The following is an 18,560-nucleotide window of genomic DNA, read 5'->3' on the forward strand; positions in this document are numbered from 1 at the left end:
CCCGGCGTCAATGGTGCGGCGAAAAAAAAAAAGAAGAAAAAAAAAGAGAGAATAGCATGCAAGATCTGCTTACTTCGATGTTTCCTGTCCGGGTGTTTAGGAGCGGGAGACACAGCGCTACGAATGAGGGACTCGACCCCCAGAAATGAAATGGCTTTCGGGTCGGGTGCCATGAACATGGAACCTGAGAAAATGGAACCAAGACAACATAACACAAACCATCTTTGAGGTACATTTACTGTGTAGAAAGTTGCTAATTGTACCTAGCAAGTGCTTCAGAACCGGGACAAAAGTCATCGCCAATCTTAACCAACGAGCGAACCTCGCCAACCAACCAACCACTTATATTGTACACCCAATTCGGGCCTCGCTCGCTCGCTTCATCTAAGGTAGACTTAGCTTCTCCGACCGCCCCATCAGGCCAAGTCCTGTACTCCTGTTCGACTGGTTGCGGTCGGCTCCCAATCGGTACCCTACCGGTAGCTAGCTTGCCTAGAACATCGGATCGGCGTCGAGAAAAGAGCTGAAAGAGCTGAAATAAGAAAAGCCCTGTGTGTGGGTCCAACCGCGGCTGCTTCCCGTCCCGGCTGGGCCCGGCTGGGCCTGGCTGGGCAGTCCAACGGTGCACGTCGGCGGCGTTCGGGTACGGGTGCCGTGCCCTGTTTTTTTTCCATTCTTTCTTTCTTTCTTCCTTTTTTCTTTTTTTTTGTTTCTCTCCTCTCTTCTTTTTGCGTGTTAATCGCACATTACACTACCGTCTATGTTCCTGGTCGTCCATCTACCACTCACTACCTTAGGCAAAGGGGTTTGCTTGTTAGTGTGTACCCTGGTTTTATAGGACACTTGTTTGGTGAGTGAACTTCTCCCAGCACATCACCTTTTCCAACATTTTGATTTGTCTTCACCCCTCCAATCTTCTCAATTTCGAGGCTGGTCTATCAACGCTTTATTCTCATAGTGCTATTTGGTCTGGTCCCAACGCAACAACGTCGGTTGAAACGGGCACCCCCGAGTTCCCGAGTGTACAACTGCTTGGCACCACAACGTTGGATTAGGAAGGTGATAGTGCACCAGGGTGACGAGACGGAGGTTATTTCGGGCGAAGAGCCCTTGAACTAGGCCTGCTGGCCTGGATGCCAGCGGTACACTATTACCATCGTGCCGAGCACCGAGAACATCTTTTATTTAGGTAGGTATCTAGGTACCTGCCTAACCGTGTCGGTCTGACTTACTTCGGCTTAATCTCACTTCTTCATATATCATCGCCACCGCTATCATCACACACACACACGCCGCAACCTACCTACCTACCTACCTACTTACGTATCTAGGTCACATATACAAACCAATCCAACCTGAGAATCATCCATTTGACCCTCTTTGTTCTCCTTTTCCCTCTTTTTCTTTTCTTTCTTTTTTTTCCCTTTTTCCGTTTCAACTGGTCAATTTGTACCTCAACAGTTACAGAACCTTTCGGCAAGCCTCATCGCACCAAAAAAAATTTCCCGACAAAAAATCGCGATGACAACTTCGTTCCGCCGTTTTCCGGAGCTCCCATGGGAGATTCGATCCATGTCTCGCATATGGGAGCACACGGTCGAGGTCAGTATTATATACTAGGTATACAAAGGAAGTCACCAACGAACTGAGAGCGCGGTACAATCTTGAGCCGTCTGCTTTGCCCTAGATTTTCCGTCTTCCGATTCCGGTCACCCACCCCGGTGCCTGCGCCCCTGCACGCCTGTCGGGAGGCGCGCAACCACCTCCTCAGTACGACAAAGGACGGTGGTGGTGGTGGTGGTGGTGGTGGTTTGGGGTATTACCGGAAGGCCTTCTACGAATTGCCGGCCACTATGCGGGACGGAAGAAATAAAACCTCTACCGCTGCACAAGCTCGATTTCCGGCTAGAGTTGGGCCTGGACCTATTAGGACCGCGTTAGGTCTATATGAATTTCGAGGCGGATATGATCTCGGTCGGTTATACTAAACTTGAAAGATTTCTCTTGTTCTATAAGTAGGACATCACGCGGCTCAAGTTTGAGCGCGTATACGACGACGGGTTTGTTATTTCCATGAACCACATCTACAAATGGGTCAACCTCAAAGAGGTCCACATAGTTTGTAAAAACGGCCTGGAAAGCTTGGCTTCGGTGGATGACGATTTCCGTTGCTGCAGTACTAGAAATATCCTGCTGATCGATGGGAAAACGGGCGAGACGGCACGACCCTTTGATTTTGCTGCGAAATGGGACCTGGATGAGCTACGGGCGGTGCAATACAGGAAGCACGGAGCACGCATCAACCCTGACACTAATGTGCCTTTTGTACCTTGGCTCCCACCAGGCTGGCTTGAGGGAGATGAATTCTGGGTTGAAACCTATTACGAGAATGGCGAGGAGGAATGGAAAGTGTGGGGTGATCAATATCCCGATGAGTGAACGAATATTCAAAAGTTCATGCGTCCAAATTTTATTCGTGGAGAAGAAGAATGCGAATGGGGGTAGGGGGTTCACAATCATCCTGTTCGTCTTCCGGCTTCCGTAGCAACAAGGTCTACCTAGGTACAGGTAGGTACCCTGTCGGCAATATGTCGAATCGATGCGCTACTGCCGAGCGCCTCCCCCGAGATTCCAATGTCGAGATGTCTGTCGTTTGAACTTTGGATCCCTCCTGCTGGGCACGGGTCTACCTCTTTCTCAATATTCCGGATCTCGTTTACGCCCAGAGTGCCAAATCTCGGTCTTTGAGACGGGCGCAAGCGTTGTCGTTGTCCTAGGTGGTGTGGACGGCGCAGGCCAGGTGATCGGAGTAGGGATAGGTAGAGGTAGGCACCATCTGTCCTCACCACCAAGTTGGCTGAAAGAACATAATGTGTGGTAAATGGTGACAGTTTCGGTAGGTAGGCGCGCAGAAGATCTATGCCTATCGCCAGAACAAAGCCATATTCCTTCTAGCCCCAGAGCTAGTACTACTACTACTGCTACCGCTAATCAAGGTGCTGGTGGAGACCGCAGAAGTGATCTGTGGCGGCAGCGTTTCCAACACGGCGTTCTCGTCGTTATCCTCAGCCATGAAAGCGTTGACAAACCCCTTTCCGCCGCAGAAAGCGGTCGGCTCGCCGCTGCAGGGCACTTTCCAGTCGGACTGGTTTTGCGCAAGGCTTGCGCCAAACCTTCTGCCAACTTCCACGTCGTTCAGATAGTCGCTGCACCAGCACTGGTTGCCTTGCTCAACGCCGGCGTAGCTGTAAGAGTTGCGATAGCAAGTATCCTTGCATTTGCGTATCGTCAGGTTCGCATCGCCCCCGGCCCGCGCGTCGGCGGCGGTCGGGTTCGGGTTCGGGTTCATGTTTTGCGCGAGGACGTATGGGGCGTATGGGTTCTCGACGAAACAGCCCAAGTCTTTCCAGGCGGCCGGAGAAGGCGCCGGGCGGGAAGTGGTGGTGGCGGTGGCTGTGGCTGTGGCTGTGGCTGTGGAAGAGGATGGAGGTAGTGCCTAGCCTAGCGGTATTGTACCTTCATGGCACTACCCCCATGAGCGGTGAATACTACCTTCCTTTTGAAGTTAGGTACATACTTTCGATGAGATGAAGACAAGGTTGAAATTCCCTGTCAGGGACCGAATGACCTAAAAAGTTTGTGATGGGATTCAGGGTCCGGAAGTGTATGATAGGTGGGACTCTGCGGACAAAAATGCGGGACGGGCCGCATTCAGGATAGTGCAGATCACTGTGCCTGGCACTGCCGCACTTGGCGACATTTTTGCCGCGCCGGACCCGCTGATTTGTTGACATTTACAGGGCATTCGCTTGGGGTTACACACCGAGCTCGGCGGGCTTTTTCTGATATTAGTGTTGTCGACCAGGTATTTGGCGTTTTCCATGTGCTGGGTTTCGTCTCCCGTCTTGTCTCCTTAAAACATAGGTAGTCTGTTCAACAAAACCGGGGGCACTCTATGGAGATTTATTAGAGGTAGGTACCTCCATCCATTCCATGCCCCCAGTTACCATCACCGTCACCTGGTCCTTTTCGGACCCCCAGGGACAACTTCACGCTATTTACTTCGGCATGTAGATGCATCTACTCCGGCTTTGTGCACTGTAGTCACCACGTCGGTACCTGCATTAGGTTGCACGTCAGAAATCTGCAGGGACCGCCCACGCCCCCAAGAGGCTAGAACAAAAAACATGTGAAATTTCACCCTGTTCTTGTCGGAACCCTTTCTTCCTTGGGACTGGACTTGTCCCAAAACACAACCTTTGGACACTTCGACTTGTCTTCACCAATCCATACTGCCCCATTCAAAGGATGGTCTGTTAACATCGTTTTTTTTCTTCTCATCCTGGTGTTGTTTAGTCTGAGCCAGGTGTTCCCAACAAGACGTCGGCAACCAAAATGGGCACACCGAAGCTCACCAGTGCTTGGCACACGATGCTGGATTAGGAAGGCGTGGGAGTGCATCAAGATGACGAAAGCGAGGGTATCCCGGGGGTGTTCACCTTTCTGTGTAAGTTAGGTGGATGTGCTGTCCACACTACGTAAAGGTAACATGACTCTCTCGGCCTGGCTCATCGCGGCGCCAGCTCAGGCCCGCGGGCCGGCTTTACCTCACTTCTTTATATCATCGCCGACACCATCATCATCATCACAGACCGCGGCCTTATCAAACTAGGGCACACACCAAATCAATCTTACACCAAAAGCTTCAGCACCTCCCCCCCTCGTTCGGTCCCACGATTTTCGGCAAGCCAGCGCACAATTCTCCTAGCAAAGCAAGGCAAGGCACAATGACAGCCTCGTTTCCTCGTTTCATGGACTTCCCCCTGGGAGATCGAGCTCGGATATGGGAGCACACCGTTGAGCCCCCCACGGTCGAAGCCCGTATAACATTACACGACAAGCCCGTCTCCGACGCAGTGATAGCCAAGCACAACATAGAGCTATGGGATGCAAACCACTTCAAGGAATATCCTTTTGCGGCCATCAAGCGGCTGCGCTCATTTACCCGGGTGCCTGCGACCCTGCACGTCTGTCGAGAAGCGCGTAACCACCTTACCTGTACGGAAAAAAAACATGGTGGGGGCGAGTTGGGGTCATACTGCCACCGCTACCGCTACCGCTACCGCTACCGGAAGGCCTTCCAAGGCGTGGAGGACACCAGGGATTTCAATCTGGGCATGTCATCGATAATGGAGCAGCTACTGCCGCCCGACGACTTCTGGCTGGAATTATTAGGCGTGGTGGACCTGGAGCCGCGCTACGTGTGGTTCAACTTTGAGATGGACATGCTTTCCATCGGCCAAACTTTCGTTAACTACCTCCAGTATACGCTGGATTATAATTACATCAAGCGGCTCAAGTTTGAGCGCGAAATCCATGAAGAGTTTGTTGACGGTGATATCGTCGACCTTGGACATATGGATAACCTCCAAGAGGTGCACGTCGTCTGCACGGACGGCCTCGAAAACTGGGCGTTGGTGGAGGACGACGTCGGTGGTGGCCGGAAAAAGATTTTGGTGATCGATGGGAGGACCAGCGAAACGGCGACACCCGCCGATTTCGCGGCCAGGTGGGATCTGGATAAGCTACGGGCGGCGCTGCTCAGGACGTACGGAGCACACATCCAACCTGGCACTCATGAACCTTTTGTACCGCGGCTCCCGCCAGGGTGGCTTGAGGGAGAGCAATTTGGCGGTGAATACTGGTACGACAATGGCGAGCAAGACTGGAATGACGAGAATATTGACAATTGGCTCAATGTGCAACGGAGAGGTTTAATGAACAGTGGGCAGTGGGCGGTGATTCTGAAGAGCGCTGAAATTTCGAGGCTTTCAGGTTAGGTGAGGAAGCGTGATCTTCCCCGGCGGAGTTAACGGCGTGTTGTCGGCGTTCCGTTAACGGGTCGGGTACTGCAACCGGTTTTTTTTTGGGTTTTTTTTTGGGTAGTGTACCCAAGTCATAGGAAGAAATCCCGATTCGTCATTCGTGGCTGCATCATGCCCAAAATTTCTGGTCGTTGCATATTGGGGAATTTGTCGATGATGCATGATCTGTCCTTTGATTGAGGCTTTGATCGGCATGTGCAGGCGGATTTTCAGATCCTTTTCTCTGATCGCAGGAGACGGGACACTGATTTTCTTCTTTTTCCCCATTAGTAATATGCCAAAATGGTGTAGGTTCTGGCTCGAAATGCCTTCTTCCCATGGTTTCTGTGGATGTCAGATATCTTTTCTTGCGATTGATGAAGCCCAGAAGCGTTCAGATGCCTTATCCTGCTGTCTCCAAGACTTGGTTCGTGCTGGAAAATTGCCTTACCGGGACAGTTTTCCAGGATTCATGATGCACGGCATTGATGCATGTTGCCTTCATCGAAACCCAGATTTCCTGGAACGCCCCCCATTTATGCTGACAGCTGCCTTATCCGGCCGAGCCGAAATATTATGATTTATGTTCCCACAAGAGAAAACGAATGTGTCGACGGACGGTAGGTAAGAAAGATGCCTTGTCGAAGAGAAATCGCCGGGCATGCCCACACGCTGTATTCTCCAGAATTAATGGCTTCCTGATCAAATCACAACTTGGAACATGGCGATGTTGAAACCATGAAGCAAAAGCGACACCCTTTGCAGCGTGCTTGCAGGTGCCAATATTTATTCAAGGCCGGATGGAGCTCCGTAGCTTCAACCAAGTCCGCAGCCCACATGATGCGTCCATCTCGCAGCAGTCGAGATTCGAAAACGCTGGAAGGCATCCGTATCGATCCTCATGCGGAATAGTCAAGGCAACGCCGCAGGAAAAATGCTTCGGAACAGGAATATGTGCTGCAATGCAAAAAAATAAAATGCACAGCACGAGAGAAAGGCGTCTTCTCTCTGGTGGAAAGTCCAAAGCCTTCCCTCGGTGGTGTCCTATTTATTTCCTCCTCCTCTTCCCAACCACCAACATCAATGAAATCGGGAAGACCATCGAAACGATCCAATTTTCCATCGAGAGGTCTTGAACTGTCATTAACTCGACACCCAGTTTCATCTTTCTAGATTGGACAAACTTCCAATCAATCCGGTAATTTGCTGTCTGTCTGTGTTGCTGCCTTCATCAACCATAGCATTCGGGACCGTCTGTCCTCCAAAAGCTTCGCTGCCACGAAGCCGCTCCTCGTCCGCGAAACAACATCGAGCTGTCCTTCGAAATCTTCTTCCGAAAAGAAAGAAGACCAACAAAACAACGTCTCTCCATACTAAACGTCAAGCCAACAAAGACCGAACCGTTTCGTCAAACTTCCTCCTAAATAGCCAGGTATGTTGTCCCCCAATCCCAGCCCATCCTTTTTGGAAAGATAAGCCCTTGCATCGATACTAACTGGCAGGTAGACGTAATCCACAGGCAAAGTTCTCGATAATTGCTCGCGCTGTTCGCCCACGTCCAAAGAAATCGACGCAACAGGACGATCCATCAACATGGTCAGGCCTCATACCAACCCGTGGGTCATAATGGTCGATGTGGACAGCTCCTCCAGCAGCTCCTCCAGCAGCAACAACAACAACAGCACCATGACGACCTCCAGCTCCTCCTCTAACAACGGCGGCGACGGCGGCAACAACAACGACAGCGGCAGTGACAGGTCCTCCAGGTACTTCAACCGCTACAGGGCCAGCTACTATTACGACCACGATGGAAACAGCAGCGACAACACCCATCGCCATGTAACCAAGCTCCCACAACCAAACGAGGCCCATCTCCGGACCCCATCTGACAACCCACCAGCCTACACGCCCCCTCTCACGGCCCTAGCTCGTGCCCACGTCCGCCTAAGCCACATCAGCTCCATCTCATCACTGCAGAACGCCACCTTCTCCTTGAGCAGAGCAAGCAGCACAGCCAGAACGCAGGGTGTCAAACCCCCCGGCTACAGCCTGAGAAACGCCCCAACCAACCTCCACAACGCCGCCGGCGGTGTGTATGAGCTAGCAGGTGCACCCGTCGTCCCCGCCGTTGCCGAACCGCCGTCCTATGCCTTCCACCGCCGTGACAGATTTCTGGAGACAAACCAGGCTGCAACCTATGTCCCCAACTCACCACAACTCCCGCCCCCATCCTACGGCGTGGCTCCTCGCATCCCTCTCCTCGGGGAGACGGCAAATGGAGGCGGAAACATCCGAATTGCCACAGAAGGCACAAGGACCCCTGAAATTGGAGGGTACATGACTGCTAGAAGCCTCAGAAGCCTCAGAGGTGCCAGAAGCATTGACAGCATCGACAGCATTGACAGCATTGACGAGATGATCGATCTCGAGCGGGGCAATTCGTCTCGCAACAGGGCGGGGGTTGAAGTCTTGAGGAACCGAATCAAACGTATAATCAAGTCGAAGAAATTCTTCCTGTTTTGCTTTTTATTGTTTGAAGTGGGTTTGTGTGCTCTCTTGTGGATAGCTAATCATCACCTGAATCCGAGCGAGGTCGTCGTGTAGTGACCACGCCGCAGTCTTTGACTACACGTATCCAGCTATTGGTTGTTATTGTTACTCAGGGCGTTGTACACAGACGACGTAGTCGGAGGGGGCATTTAGAGATGTTGTAGCTCAAAACATCAAATACGGGGAGAGATATGGCTGAGGAAGATGTTAGCAGACTTGTAATTGTTTATGGATCCATCCTTGCTTACATGCTGTTTTGACGGTACATTGGATTGGGATGGAAAGGTACATACAAGGACAAAGAAGATTGGAATATGATCGTTGCTTCCAGGTATACGCCCGCATACTCCCGTGGTTGCCCTTTGTAGACCGTATTGGTAGGTGCCACAAGCCCCAACTTCAGGAACTCCTCCGACCATACGGCTCAAACGGAAAGAAGGCGCTCAAAACCCCCATCGCCACAAGCAGAGCTCCGCAGATATAGAGGGGGGCACTAGTCGAAGTGTTCGCCACAGTCGCAATGACAGCCGAGAGAATACCCATGACACGGTTGCAAGCCACTGCCACTCCGTTTCCTGTCGCTCGATGGGCACTGGGGAGAACCTCTGGCGTGTAGGCATACAGAGTGCCGTAGTAGATATTCAGGCAGAAAGCAATGGAGCACGAGAACCCGACGTCTTGGGCACCGGTGCGGACGGAGGTGTAAGCGAAGAAGAAGGCAGCTGTCATCAGTGCTCCGATGAGCATCGTGTATCGCCGTCCGAGAAGAGGTATGTTGCACATCCAACCCGCCAGCAACGGTCCGAAAACAGAACTGATATTGGTAAGAGTGTAGTTGCGCCAGGTTTCGAACGTTGATACGTCCAGGTTTGCTCCGCGGGAGGCGAGATAGCTTGGCAAGAAGACGTAGAACAGAGGGTACGCTAAGCCCATCATTGCCCATGAGACCCAGATCAGTGTTGTTGAAAGGGATATCTTTGGGGTTGAGAACAATCCGCGAAGGTGTACAAGGGTCTCTGCGAAGGAAAAGCGGTTCTTGCTGTGGGTGCCCATCACTACACCGCATGCGTCGAGTTTCTCGGCAGTTAGAGAGCAGTGTCGGTTGTACTTTGAGGCTAGGAACAGCAAGGTATCGACGACCTGGACATCTTCACCCAAAGCAAGAAGGTATTTTGGCGTTTCCCTTAGTCGAATAACGGTGACTCGAAGGATGGACATGACGAAGACAAGGGCGCCGCTGGTGAACATGACGTATCTCCAGCCCATGTTGCTTTGCTTGGTGCAGACATCGATCGACGGGCAGTTCCATTTTTCGGGGACTAAAACATCAATGTCAATCGTCCACTCCCATTGGAATGTCGAGATCAAAGGATCACTCACCTAGAAATCCCCATGCGACAAACCCAGTGACAGCCTGGCCCAATCCCCACCAACCAGCCATCAACGTGAGCACCCACTGCTTGCTCCCAGGCAAATATTCCAAAAACACAGTCGTATCCAAAACGAGGTTTCCGCCAGCACCGAACCCGATAAGTGCAATCCACAAGCCCAGAGATGGCCAGTTCGGCATGGCCCCAGCGATGATGACGGAGATGGAGCACAGCAGCAGCGAAACGTTGAAGGCGAAGCGGCGGCCAATGATGTCAGCGCCCAAGCCCCAGAACAATGCTCCGATGAGCATGCCGACGTAGCCTGCGATAGTCATGGCATTGTTATATCCCTTCCCTCCGAACTCGCGAAAAGCCGGACCTGCGATGACGCCTTGCAGGAGGAGAACGAGGGAGTCGACGGCGTATCTGGTCATGGTGGTGAGTTGATGGGTTGCGGGTATGGAGACGGTATACGCACCCAAAACCGTTGAGGAAGAAGAGCTTCGTGTGGTATGGCGTCCATCCTATTTCATCGATGGCCTGCAGCAGCGAATCGGGGTGGTTAGCGCAAGGATGCAGTGCAGAGGATGCACAAGGACCACGCGGTTCTCACATTGTTGACCAAGTGCATCTTTCTATTGAGAGCTGGGTCGAGGTCTTGTAGGCCTAGAATGTCTTCGCTATCATGCGTAGCGGTGCTGTTGACGGCTTGCAGGTTTATGGTGCTAATATTGGTCTTTTGTTGTTCATGGCTTTTCGATTTGCCCTTCTCGGGTGGTGCTGGAGAGGTCGTCATCTTGGCACCGTTTGTGATGCGGGGACGCTATTCGTCGGAATAAAAGAGATTCTCAAAGAATAATGAGGACAGCGAAGAACTGTGCGACGAGCAAGACCAAAATCAATCGCGTAGGGCCATCCCGTATCGGGGGAGATACACCTCGTAGGTAATGGGCCTTGGAGAAGGATAGGATGAAGTAGACGGTGCAAATGGTGAGGCCGACAAAGGTGAATGAAGACAAAATGAAGAAGCGGGGGATCGGCGAAAAAACTGAAAAAGTTTGACTGGTGCACTTGAACCGGAGAGGGGAAGGAGCACTGGGGATAGAGGCACAACTTTGAGCTTGGCGGTCCTGCTCGTTGCCGTGTCACACATGCTTTAGGCTCTTCGTCGCGGAAATTGAGGTGGTCTCTTGTGTAACTGCTGCCCGTGGCTTTGCTTATCATGTTTTCCCCGTCGAAGCTGCGGAGGTGGCGCTCGAAGGAGGACAGCGGCCTGATAGTTGTCGCATACGTATGTAAATTCTCACCAAGAGTTTGATGATGTTGATCAACCCCGTGCAGGACGCGACAAAACGACGAGTATGTAGGTCATGTTTAAGTCCCCGAAAGGGCGGCCCCACCCCCGCACGCACTGGGTCCTGGACCGTTAACGGCCCCATAGACGGAACAAAACCCCACCCCCGGACCCCTCCGGACCGCTCACCCCGTGCGGTCTTATTGACTGGGGCATTGTTGTGCTCTTTCATTCGCCATGTTCCGGTATTTGACATACTCGGATACATCCAAAGTGGTGGTTCGCGGACCACGTACGTACCTTGGGGGGTAGTGCGCCCGCCCTCCCGCCTGAGCCAGCATGCATCAGAGCGATACACACCGGGAGCTGCTGGGTTGACTGCTGAATGAGTGGCCAGAAACCTCCCGCCAGGAAGGTCTCACGCGTGCAACAAGAACTGCTACTGTACTTCATATCCGCGAGAAAGAACACAGAACGACTGGACGTGGATAGCCGTACCGAATCCGGTCGGGTAGTAAGGACCAAGGTACGTACCTCGCAAGTCGCATCATATATCATTTTCTTGGGATCATACTGCGTGCCTCGCAAGCTATAACCGGACTCCCCGCTGTAAGCGCGAGATTTACTCTTCCGCTCAACAGCCATTCCACACAAGTCCGCCCCAACAATGATCTCAATCACAAGAGTTTTGAGAATTGCTACACACGCTCTCCGATTGCTCGTCTTTACAGTGGTTCCGTTGTTCATTCATCGTTCAAGTGGTTTTGTTGACTGCCTTTGCAAATGGCACTGCGCTAACAAACGATTCAGCATCGTGGTGAACGTACTGCCGACGGAAGGTAGAGTCGTGATGTACTTTTCGCATATTATCTCCACAGTCAAGTTTGCACAACCACGCTTACCCTACCACTTCCATCGTACCCGTGCATGGAGGCTCTAGGAAAAAAGACCGAGCACGGGACTTCACAGCCAACCTGGGCCTCAAGGCTCAATGACCTGTGAAAACTCAGCAGTCCTTGATTTTCATGATGCGGGACAATTAGCAGGGGGAAACATGAAAAGGTACCTCTACGAAGGTGCTCTGCTCATCAGAGGAAGGTAACTGCTGTGTTGCAACAAGGCAACCAAGCGCATCAAGGGTTCTTGGCAAAATGATGGTATTGCCACAACGCCATATCTGTCCCACCAGTGCACGTCTCGACGAAGGTACTGTATTTGTTGGACTAACGATTAGGCTTCAGAGCGCTGGCGACCGATGGCGGCGTGCACCCTATCTTTCAATATCGGCGGCGCGGTTGCGGTCTTGGCATGTGTACCTTGTGTCTACAAGGAGGATGGGGTGGCTTCTGAAGACCAAGGTCGTTGCTTCCCTGAAGTGCTTTTGGTGCCTGAAAGAATGAAGCAAGCAGTCTGCGCGTCAGGTACGTATTCTGCATGCCAGGTACGTACAGTCTGGATGCACCCCAGTCTTTTATGCATTACGTAGGTATCGGGTAGTGAGCGGGCTACTGGTTTGCCAGTTCAACGTCCAGTTAAGGTCCGCGATTGCCACCTCCATGCACGTGGCTATGTGAGCCGCACGACACATCAATTTTTCGATGTTCGACACAACCCTTATGGTCTGAGGTATTGAAGGTATGTAGGTATCTATATACATGCACATCCATCAATGAGTTAGCAAGGAGAGCAAGAACCTGCAGGTAATACCATTGTTCTCGAGTGCCGGGACGTTAGCCGACGTCTGACAGACTGACAGCTCAAGCTTTCTTTCCACGCCTTAACGATATGTCTTGTCTCAACTCCCAAAGTCATACACTTTTTGCGACCTATCATCTGCCTTATTCGTACTGTCACCACATTCAGCCTAACGAATGTTCCACAAAACCTTGCGATGCTTTCCGGCATTCACCTACCCATAATTGCCGTAAACGTCTCATTCCACGTTTTAAAACCCCTTCTTTGCACTGAAAGCACTTACTAATCTCCTTGCCATGATCTATTATTGGCAGTAGTTCTCCAAATTCATGCGATATCAGTGACCCCCCACACAGTCTTGCATCAGGTCAGCTAATGTTGGCAAGTTTTCACCGCTTCGGTGGAGCAAGCTCGTCAGCTCAATCCGATGGCCGTGGTAGAATGGGTTCCGTTGTTCATTCGCCGCTTTCCACCGACAAGGCGACCAGGCGTGGGAGTCTATCGAATAGCAGCACGATCATCAACAACTGGCGGTCTCACGAAGTCACGGAGCACATGCCTCATACATCATACGCCCTAATCGTCAAGTCTCCTCAATACGCAAGGGTTTGAATGAGGTGTCGAGATTCCTTGCTGGTTGCCTTGTGATGGATGATGAGCTGGCACGGAAAGAAGAGAATCGCCTGACGTGATGAAATGAGAACAGGATGTGTGCCGTGTTTCAGGATGATGCGGAAGTTGATGGAAGGCAAAATATCCTACACTGACGCCGGACAGATACTCAATTTCGCCGAGTAGGCGACGGCGTCCTGGACGGCTTTTCCGACGTGGTTGAAGATCCCCCAATGGATGGGAATTCGAAGACGCGGGCACCCAGTCTGCTCATCAGCCAGGAGCACGAGAAATGTCATAAGAAGTGCCGAAATCCACCTTCGTGAAGCTGGTCGATTCCTAACTGTCCGTCTCATCGTCATTATTATTCCAACCGCTGCGCTGTCTGTGCTGTCGCCCGACGTCAACCATTCTCCAACTAGAACAAACTGGAGCACCAGCAGTCAAGAACCGCGTCACAAGAAACTCGACATACAAAGGAACACCACCACCACCACCCAAGAGACATCACCACATACGAAATACTATCCTAAAGGGGATACCATCTTCATAGTCCCAGGCACTAGTTTACCGTCCAAAGACACAATCGTCCGGGACACACCACCCGACCACCGTCCAAGGTACCAGGCACCACGCAAGACACTCCCACACAAAACGCCGCCCAATAAGCCATCACCGTTCAACACCGCCGTAAAAGAGACACCCTCTTCTGATCATCCTCAAGGCATCAATTGTTCAACCATGGAACGCGACCTTGATAACCTTCTGGACGAGATCCGCCGGGGTTCATCCTCGGCCACGACCCCTGCCAAGAACGGCCCCAGAGGCAACTCCACCACAAGATCCGTGACAGGTTCGTCTGATGTTGGACGCACTAACATTTATCTTTCCCATAACAGCATAATGATAGCGCTAGGTCGTTAGCTTCGATATCACTTACATTCCATCCGTTCACTAACCTGCCCCTGCAAACTCCACAGGCACAAACACCGGCGCCACTGGGCGCACTGGCAGGACATTGCACCCCGTCGACAGACAAAACACTCGGATGAACGACCGAAGCAGCAACACAAGCTCGACGGTCCAGACACCAATGGAACGCTTTGAGGCCGAGAATTTCACCGATGGCCCATGGCATACTATCGATGGGGTGTCTGGCTCTGGTTCTGGGTCAGTCTGATTGTGGTCAGCCGCCTCAAATATCGCTGATGAGGGTGATTGGGGTTCTGTTAGCAGGGTCTTTCTTTTGGATAGAAAATGGAAACGATGAAGACATAATGTATTCAAGGACCAAAAGTGTATGTGGCGGGGTCGAAAGAAGGGAGCCATCCAGGTGCGCTCACTGCAAAATGTCCATTTACAAAGCAGCGAAACGCAACCAGATTTTGCGAATAGTGAATAGGTATCATGACAATAATAACCAACGCTATTTCCAAGAGAATCAATCCAGCCCTGAATATGCTCCAAGAGAACGCGAGTGAGAATGCTTGCCAAAGTCCCGCAGGAGCCAGCAGCAGAAGCGCGAATCCCCAATCCGCTGAAAAAGTGTGTGAAGAAATCCACAAGAAACAACCGTGCATCCAAATCTGAAGCAGAATGACAGTGTCTCCGGGCCATGCCGTGCTGTGCCGGGACCCACACGAGTGGCTCCAGTTCCGGCTCCGGCCCGGAAGCTCGCCCGGACACGCAGAGACCACCGACTTCCCGGACCTCGGATCAGACCACCTCAACTCACAACTTGAGCCAACCTATTCTCCCTTCTCCGCAGCGCCTCATTACAACCTTGCCCTTACCCTCATTTTAAGCAACAACCATACAAAAGCTCTATTCGTCGTCGTCCAGCCATAGTGAACAAGCTTGGAGATGAATCAGATGAGCCTCCCTAGTCAGACCCGTTGCGCCGTGGAATATACACTTGTACATGGTTGTTTCGGACAAGGGCACGCACGAGTTTTCCATGCGCAAATGGATTTCGTGGCCGAGAAGTATGGTCGTGGTATAGCCGCATCGCCCGCACTTGTAGTGTAGCTGTTCTGTCGTTGACTCTGCATCTTCTTCGAGATGGGAGAGATGTTCTTCTTGATCCAAACTCGTCGGGCCGTGCAATTTGCACTCGTACATGGCTGGCCGGGATCTTTCTACACACGGGTTTTCTCTGCGTAAATGGTCTCTGTGGGCGGGAAGCCAGTGTGTCATCCAGAGGCATCGCCCGCACTTGTAAAATTTAGGAATTTGCGCCGCATCTTCCTCAAGATGGGAGAGATGCTCCTGTTTATCAAAACTTGTCGGGCCGTGAAATCCGCACTCGTACATCGTGGGCTCCTGCATTTCCGTGCAGGGCTTTTTTGGTGTGCGAACATGTCTTAGGTGATCAAATCGCCTGGTCGTGGTCAGGCTGCACCGGCCACATTTCCATAGATTCGACGTCGACCCTTCATCTTGATCGCTAGTCCTGTGGACCGCGGAGCGGTGATGTTGATCGCGATGCCATGCTGTGGTAAATTTAAGTTCATCGCAGCCTTTAAGGCACGTAAATAGATGGGCTTCTCTTATGTGATTTCAGTAATATGAAGAGTGTTAGCTCAACGTCTCGGGTCTCCATTGGTCTTGTTGCTTCTCTTATCCGCAATTTCTTATTGGTTTATAGTCTCCATCTCTGGGCAACTTTGACTTACTTCAAGGCTTCCTCGCTGTAAGTCACTGTATTTCCTCGTTTTTCCTGAAGACAATAAGGGCATCTTTCTGGAGCCATAATGGGAGATTCTGTTGCTGTGTTCCCGCTTCTTTCGGGCTGCGCCCAAGACAGTAGCGTTTTAGAGCCACGATGGGAGACTCGGGGGGATATTGGAGGGCTTGGGTAAGGGTGCTGTGACTCTTCATACAACTGGAGAGCCTTTCTCGCGATAGCACGCAATTGCTGCTCTGTATATCTCGGCCCTGAGACCTCCTGGCGAAAGTCTGGTTGCGCGATAGATCCAGACGAAGAAGACTGTGACTAAAGTTCCTCTTGTCCAGACTCTTCCTCTCCAGGGGGATCCATGGACCGATTTCTCGTGCTGTCGTGAGGGTTCGCCATTGAACCAGCGTATTGTTACTAGGTGATGGATAATCGAGGTACTGATTGGGGTCAGCCGATGATTGATGGCAATGGTCGGATTGGTCGTGACGCCGCGAGCTGTGACAATTATGGTTCGGCATCTCCCACAGCCATGTAAAATGGTTCGATTGAGAAATGGGTGCAAGCCGTGGTATCGCGGTAGAAGATAAGGCAGAAGTGAAGGATGATGCGTGGGCTAATATTTGGCTGGAAGTGGTTAACAGATCCGACAAAAGAAATTGACTTCCGGCAAGGGAACGGGAGTGAGCTTCGAGGAAGTGGACAGGCTTGTCTGCACCTCTGGCTGATGCGCACTGCAGGCACAAAAGGGAAGGGACATGCATTGCGTGGGCCACGCAGCTCTTTCCGGTATCCCACCAAAAGTCATTGCAGGCAAGTGGCCCCTTCCCTTTCCCACTTTGCACCTTGATGCCCTACTGAATAAACTCGGGAAATTGGCAATACACCACTGTGGGAAAACCACCTATTTCTGCCCGAAAAAGCACAGTTCCGTAGGGCTTAGGTCCAGTTTCCTGCGCTGAAATGTATATGTGTCAACGTGGAAGGCAATGTTGCTGGTTGGGAGCTTGTCAACTCGGCCTTTTCTACTGTCCTTTTGGCTGGGGGGATTTCAACTGCAGCAAAACCTCAAACACACCATACAGGGCACAGTCTGTATGCTGTCTTCTGTGCTTACTGTCGGGCTCTCTAAGAGGGAAGGTGTATTGGCAATTTCCCGAGTTTATTCGGTAGTGTACGGACGCTCAAATTCTGACAGCGCAAACCAAGTCGGCCATGACTTCCTTATCGTTGCAAGAAATTCCCGAGAACTGAAGGACTGGATGTAAGGAAGGTAAGCGACAAACGGAACGCATCATCTTTCCTAAAACCTTTTTCCGAGAAGTAACAACCAATGTACGTAAGGTAGCCGGTCATTACCGAGCATCCATCTTCCGAAGCTGGAGAATATGCTTAACGTCCAAAAATAAGCGCAAAGCTTAATCTCTTCATTGGATTGAACAGTTCTTTTGTGTCACCAACTCTCTCTCCCGATGTCAGGGCATTCGGGTCCAGAATTCGGTGTTCGGTCTCTGGGTGCCAGGCTATATCCCATCCAACCCTTCATTTGGGGGTCAGTGGGGGTCATAATCCGTCGGGGAAAGGTGCATTCTTACCTACTTTTGGCCTTTGCCGGTGCCACAGACGGTAAACCAGAAGAGCCAATCGCAAAAATACCTACCACTTGACGTTCAGGTGATACACAGGCGGCTTCCATAAAAGCAATGAGGCTCGGCTGTCAGGGAATGCATCCCGTCATCACACCCTGATCAACCCACTTGTTGGGTGGTACTGTGCTTCTGGTACACTGCCATGCAGAATAACCCCTGGTCACAACGCTGCCGCCACCCTCGATCATCTTGTATTATTCCCTTGTTCTTGCTTTTGCACTTTCTAGGTATGTAGGTATACTTGCTACAGCTACAACAAACCTCAAACCCATGTAATTGCTATCCGATACTGCCTCTGTTTTCCAGCTGAGCTTGGCACTTTCCGCTACCGCGGATGCCGGACAGGTGCTATGTTACCACCGACCATATCCTATGGCCCGGACCGGGGATGTTATGCCACTTCCCGATCTCAACCTGTAGTGGTTTCCCGTTGTCCCATTCTAGGCTGTCGAAACAAGAAAGTTACATTCCGGCATCTGTCCTGTCTAAAAAGGCTCTTGGATGAAAATAGTGTACATGTAGTCATACCCAGTGGGGTGGGAAAAAACATATACATCCAGTTTGAACTGCGTTTTCTCGTCCATCACCGGGTACCGATCATCAACAACAGCCCAAGCAACGAATCTCATTAACATCAACATCATCCCAGCCTCAAAAGGCTAGACGAGCTACAAGTTATACTGCAGGCATGTACGCCAATCAAAGTAAGACGTCACTCATGGCGCTGTGCTGGGTGACTTTCTTCACGTCGTTGAGGGTTGGCTGCACAATCAGCCTATTGGTTGATACCTTACCTAACTGATCCAACACAGGAACAGAACAAAAGATTTCCGCGACGGTTTACGGGGT

General features: G+C 51.5%; 6 protein-coding genes across 6 annotated transcripts; 3 read left to right on the top strand and 3 right to left on the bottom strand.

The window, feature by feature from the left end:
• Positions 1-2,923: 2,923 nt before the first annotated feature.
• On the bottom strand, positions 2,924-3,501 carry SMAC4_09177 (uncharacterized protein; the record flags this gene model as incomplete). The annotated part of the gene is made up of 1 exon (XM_003344757.2): positions 2,924-3,501. The coding sequence occupies exon 1, from the start codon at positions 3,347-3,349 to the stop codon at positions 2,924-2,926; it is 426 nt and encodes a 141-aa protein (XP_003344805.2). The 5' UTR covers positions 3,350-3,501.
• Positions 3,502-4,787: 1,286 nt separating this feature from the next.
• Positions 4,788-5,840, top strand: SMAC4_09178 (uncharacterized protein; the record flags this gene model as incomplete). The annotated part of the gene is made up of 1 exon (XM_003344758.1): positions 4,788-5,840. One exon carries the CDS (start codon positions 4,788-4,790, stop codon positions 5,838-5,840), a length of 1,053 nt encoding a protein of 350 aa, XP_003344806.1.
• A 1,617-nt stretch (positions 5,841-7,457) lies between these two features.
• SMAC4_09179 (uncharacterized protein) lies at positions 7,458-8,468 on the top strand (the record flags this gene model as incomplete). Its single annotated transcript, XM_003344759.1, has 1 exon — positions 7,458-8,468. The coding sequence occupies one exon, from the start codon at positions 7,458-7,460 to the stop codon at positions 8,466-8,468; it is 1,011 nt and encodes a 336-aa protein (XP_003344807.1).
• A 7-nt stretch (positions 8,469-8,475) lies between these two features.
• SMAC4_09180 (uncharacterized protein) lies at positions 8,476-11,505 on the bottom strand. The gene is made up of 5 exons (XM_003344760.2): positions 10,398-11,505; positions 10,263-10,324; positions 9,795-10,210; positions 8,708-9,733; positions 8,476-8,609 (listed from the first exon to the last, which is right to left on the bottom strand). The coding sequence occupies exons 1-4, from the start codon at positions 10,578-10,580 to the stop codon at positions 8,814-8,816; spliced, it is 1,581 nt and encodes a 526-aa protein (XP_003344808.1). The 5' UTR covers positions 10,581-11,505; the 3' UTR covers positions 8,476-8,609; positions 8,708-8,813.
• Positions 11,506-13,117: 1,612 nt separating this feature from the next.
• On the top strand, positions 13,118-15,348 carry SMAC4_09181 (uncharacterized protein). Its single transcript, XM_003344761.2, has 2 exons — positions 13,118-14,238; positions 14,366-15,348. Exons 1-2 carry the CDS (start codon positions 13,623-13,625, stop codon positions 14,563-14,565), a joined length of 816 nt encoding a protein of 271 aa, XP_003344809.2. The 5' UTR covers positions 13,118-13,622; the 3' UTR covers positions 14,566-15,348.
• SMAC4_13870 (uncharacterized protein) lies at positions 15,210-15,713 on the bottom strand (the record flags this gene model as incomplete). The annotated part of the gene is made up of 1 exon (XM_066091667.1): positions 15,210-15,713. The coding sequence occupies one exon, from the start codon at positions 15,711-15,713 to the stop codon at positions 15,210-15,212; it is 504 nt and encodes a 167-aa protein (XP_065947331.1).
• Positions 15,714-18,560: the final 2,847 nt, after the last annotated feature.

Source organism: Sordaria macrospora, chromosome 5 (assembly GCF_033870435.1).
Source record: "Sordaria macrospora chromosome 5, complete sequence".
NCBI lineage: Eukaryota > Fungi > Ascomycota > Sordariomycetes > Sordariales > Sordariaceae > Sordaria > Sordaria macrospora.